Raw genomic sequence first — 5,056 nt, forward strand, 5'->3', positions numbered from 1 at the left:
GACAACATTTTGTTGTTGAAAGACAACTCTTCCTCGTTTGCACCCTCATATGCTTGTTTGGTAATGGGTCAATGGGAAGAAAAATATATACAGAATACTGAAAATAACCCGTTCCATTCCAAAATATCACTCTGGCGCAGATACATAGACGATGTTTTATTAATATGAAAGGGCACACTTAGTGAGTTAAATCATTTTTTGACTTATGTCAATTCTACTACAGATTATTTGTCTTTTACTATGGAATTTAACAAGCAGTCCATTGATTTCTTAGACCTTACCATTTCTAAGGACGCAAATAATATCTTACAATCCACTATCTACCGCAAACCTCTTAGCAGGAATACCCTGTTAAGAGCAGACAGTAATCACTCGTCTCATTTGATTCGCAGTATACCAGTGGGCCAGTTCCTACGAGTCAGAAGAAATTGTAGTACCACAAGTGAATTTATGTCAAAAGCAGCCCATCTAGCACGTCTTTTCGAACAACGAGGTTATGATAAATCTGACATTTCTAAAGCATGGGATAGGGCTCTTAATATAGACCGTGCCTCATTGTTAAAGTAAAAACCTAAGCCTCATACGACATCCAAAGTATTTTTTTCCACTAGCTACACTCCAGCAGCAGGAAGAATAAAGAACATCATTCGCAAACATTGGCATGTTCTTAACAGTGACCCGACACTTAAAGACATCTGCGCTGAGCCGCAGGTTTCATATTCAGCCGCTAGGTTCATATTCAGACGCGCTCGTAACATTCGCGACCGATTGGTCCACTCAGATATGACTACCCCACCCTCGACTACTTGGCTTCCCAGCCCACCTCTGGGTTTCTATAAATGTGGCAACTGTGTGCAGTGCTCCAATTCGAAAGACTTTTCACATCATTTATTAATTGTAACATCACTCACGTAGTGTACCTTCTAAAGTGTCCCTGTGGACTGGTGTACATAGGTCAAACAAAACGTCAACTTAAATTAAGGATAGCTGAACACAAAACAGCAATACGTACCCAGAACTTAACATATGCCATGGCAAGGCACTATAAGCAGGCCAATCATGGTTCCCCTGCATCATTGAAGTTTTGGGGAATTGAGAAAATCACACCCTCACCCAGAGGTGGTGATATTATCAATAAACTCCTATGTAGGGAAGCGTTTTGGATACATACACTTAACACTCTAGAACCTCTAGGTTTAAATGAAGAATTGAGTTTAACATGCTTTCTCTAAACACTTAAGCATATTAAAATGCAGTATTTAAGATGAATATACTTTTATTCCCATTGTATTGTGAACTTTGTCTATATTCATATTTGTTTTGGTTTCCTCCTTTTTTTTTTACCTGTGTGTGGGTACTTGCCCTTTAATGACTGATTTGTGAGTGTGGCACCTTGGTTTAGATGGGTGTATGTTTGGGTGGCCAACGCCCCCTTTATCACACCTGGTGATGATCCTTATTAACGGCTTGATTGCTCATTCTCTCCAAGGACTCTGATGAAGATGTAACTACATCGAAACGTTAGTCAAGTCATTGTTATGCACCTTAAATAAATTTTTTATTAAGTAGACATCTGTGCTGCACCGGCGATTCCCTTTTTTCTGCTCTGTTTTGTCCTGCCTTGGTTGCACCGGATTGTTGTGGATTACAGAAGCGCAGAGAACCTCCTTTTCAACAACATTTCGTTGATTAGTTTTGGATAGATTATACATTTTTACTGTAAAATATCTGCCACCTCAAATAAGCTTTTGTTTGCCAGTTTTTGCTCATATGTTAAATATAGTATGTTTTGTCAAAAATAAAGTAATCAAAATAATCAATCAAATCCTTAACTTTGAAATATGTATGATAAAATGTATACTTTAGTTTTTACAAAGAAAGATTACACTTGAATTGTTGTTGTAATTGTAACCTTTTTAATAAAAAAATATATTTACAAGGTAGATGTAAACAAACTATTAAAAGGTAAATATAATCCTTTTCTTTAAATAATTTTTATTGTGTTTTATTAGTGACAAATTTGGGGAGAGGATAAATATTCCAAAACTGAAAATACAGTATAAGAATTAACTGCACAATTACTAGACATGTTTTCCTTGGATATTATAGGCCAATTTGCAAGCACAATTTGTAAAAAAAAAATTTAAAAAATTGAGATGCTTCCAACGGTTGCTCTTGCATTCTTTCTTGTGGCTATAGGTGACACACCTGAATGAAAAAAAAATTGACATGCTTCCAACTGTGAACCAATTTGGTAGAATATATATGACCCCAGAGGGTTAAATGGCTTGTTGCCTGTTTGTGGGTTTTTGGCTTCAGCATGGTCCTTTGTTGCCCTGGCCTTAAGATTCTTCCACCGCAATTTGATTTGGTCTGTGGTCCTCCTCTGGCCAGACCCTATGGCATTCACATTTTCTGTAATTAAAATGTCAGGAGCTGTATGTCCGGTTTCGCTTTGGGAAGGCTGATATAGAGTACCTTGTGAACCTTCTCAGGCCAAAACTTCAATACAGAACCCAAAGGAGTCACGGTCTGTCTGTGGAAGACCAGATCCTCATTGCTCTCCGATTTTATGCATGTGGGACTTTCTATCAAGTTGTTGGTGACTATATGGGAGTGGTGAAATCAGCTGTATGTGATGTGGTGAGAGATGTGTCAATCGCACTGGCCAGCCTGGTCAATGAATTTGTTTCTTTTCCAAAGGACAACCAGATTGCCCAGGCCAAGCGCAGCTTTTTTCTTTTGGGGAATATGCCCAATACTATTGGAGCAATCGACTGCACACATGTGCATATACAAGCACCTTGTGAGAATGAATGGGAGTTTATAAACAGAAAGGGGAGGCACAGCATCAATGTCCAACTTGTGTGTGATGCTGACCTCATCATCACCAACTGAGTTGTCAAGTGGTCTGGGTCTGTCCATCCTGAGGGAGAGCGCTCTATATAGAGACCTCCAAACCAACCGACCGGATGGCATAATATTAGGAGACAGTGCCTACCCACTCCTACCATGGCTGATGACTCCTTTTCTAACAGCAAATACACCGGCGCAGTCACGCTTCAACACTGCTCATTGCAGAGCAAGATGTGCAATTGAGCGTTTAAATGGAGTTCTAAAGAGGTGTAACTAACTCTAAGGAAAGAGTAAATAAGTAATAATTACTTTTGAGTTTTATTTATTAGTCTCCTCTGTTAATGTAATGAGTCCTTTATTTCCGCCTCCATAGTGGAACGTTAATTTCGCATCTAGAAAGGTGGGACTGGTTAGTGAGACGCACACACGGAAGAAAAGGGGAAAAATCTCATGTCGCTCTAAAAACGCTCTGAAATCGTAAAGTTCTAAAGAAAAGGAGGGGATAATTAAGCACCTAGCTGGAACGGGAACAAGGTATTGTGTTTGGTTTGTTTAATGTTTATGTGCATTAATATGTAGGTTAATGTATTCGACTTGAAGAAGTGTTTAAATGTGTATCGCTTATGTCATGTGAAGTTATGTTAACATAAGCTTTTCAGCATTGTTAATACTGACTGAGGTAACGTCATAAAAGGGTTTTTATAAATGGCTATTTGTAATGTTGTTATATATTGTTATATACAATATATTGTTTAATGTGGCCTTCGGCGTATGTTTTGGTTCGTAAGAGCTAATTTTATGTTATTTATCTGTCCTGTAGCTCTTACGGTGTTTCAAGAAGAAAAAGGTGTAAGAAAATAAAGGCTTTTTGAAATATCAGTACGCTTCACCATTGTCTGGCTGGGGTTTTGCTACAAGAGGCGCTTTGCATGCCTTAACTACCTGAGAGCGGAACCACAGAAAGCATGCAACATAACCCTTGCCTGTATTGTCCTGCACAACATCGCTACTAAGCGCAATGTCCCTCTCTGTGCTGACAATGATGCACCTGAGCCCCTTGGAGACCCTAACCAACCTCCTGCATTCTGCCAAAACGAGCAAACAGGACGTGCAACAAGGGTTACTGTTTGTTCAAGCCAAGTTCAGGTTCAAAGTATTTGCATGAATAAGAGCAGGATCATAATGTAAAGCTTGCCAAAGGATGAAAAAAATGTACGGATGCTGCGTTAATTGCGTTAAATATCCACTTCTAATGGAATTTACACTTTCCCATTTTTCTGGTCTAGTTTTATTCCTGTCCACTGCTGTACAAAATGGCTGCGTCACCTCCGCATCACAGCAATTTTGCTCCAGCCACAAGCAATTACCAAACCGGTTCTGCGTGTTTATCACACTAACATACAGTACATATTTTGCGACAGCAAATAAAAAATATGAATTATGAAGGCTATATTCAAATAAATTGATAGTATAACATCTTCTTCAAAACTATGCCTACATTTTTAATGCATGTAGGATTAAAAAGTAATGCTATTTAAGGCCTTAATTTTCACAAAATCCAGTAATGCTTTTTAATGCCCCGCAGAAACCCTGTTTATAGTCGGACTCCCAGAATGTTATCTTTCTAGGTCAATGATGGTATTTTCAACCATACGTGGAACATTATTGGACTTGCTCATCATATTGTATCCTTGAGTGGAGGCCCTCCTGTCACCTACTCTTTAGAATAAGGTTTGTGTGAGCTCTTTTACTGTCATATGATGGTCACACACATCTTAAAGATAAAATTTCTTTCCACACAAGACAACCAGAATAATACTTTTACCGCTAAGCAGCACTACAATCACAGATTTTGAAAAGTGTACGTTTATTCTCTCTATTGCGTAGTCTGCCACAGCTCATTGAGAGTGATTGAGAGATGGTAGCAGATCAATTCAAGTGAAACATTGTAGTTAAATTCTCCTCTCCAGTCACCCTACCACCTGCCCGCTTGACCCCATCCCCTCACACCTTCTACAAGCCATCTCTCCCACACTTCTACCATCACTCACACACATCATCAACTCATCCCTCCATACTGGCACCTTCCCTACAGCATTCAAGCAGGCTCGGGTTACTCCACTGCTCAAAAAACCAACGCTAAACACATCATTTGTAGAGAATTACAGACCTATCTCTCTCCTACCATTCATTGCGAAGA

General features: G+C 39.1%; 1 protein-coding gene across 1 annotated transcript; it reads left to right on the plus strand.

Annotated features, from left to right (window-relative positions):
- Window positions 1-240: 240 nt before the first annotated feature.
- LOC309496392 (putative nuclease HARBI1) lies at window positions 241-4,781 on the plus strand (the record flags this gene model as incomplete). The annotated part of the gene is given in 6 exon segments (XM_082166386.1): window positions 241-417; window positions 2,434-2,895; window positions 2,899-2,924; window positions 2,926-3,123; window positions 3,777-3,964; window positions 4,744-4,781. Coding segments are annotated over 6 exon segments (1,089 nt in total).
- Window positions 4,782-5,056: the final 275 nt, after the last annotated feature.

This window comes from Leuciscus leuciscus (assembly GCF_965113295.1).
Source record: "Leuciscus leuciscus genome assembly, chromosome: 4".
Classification (NCBI taxonomy): domain Eukaryota; kingdom Metazoa; phylum Chordata; class Actinopteri; order Cypriniformes; family Leuciscidae; genus Leuciscus; species Leuciscus leuciscus.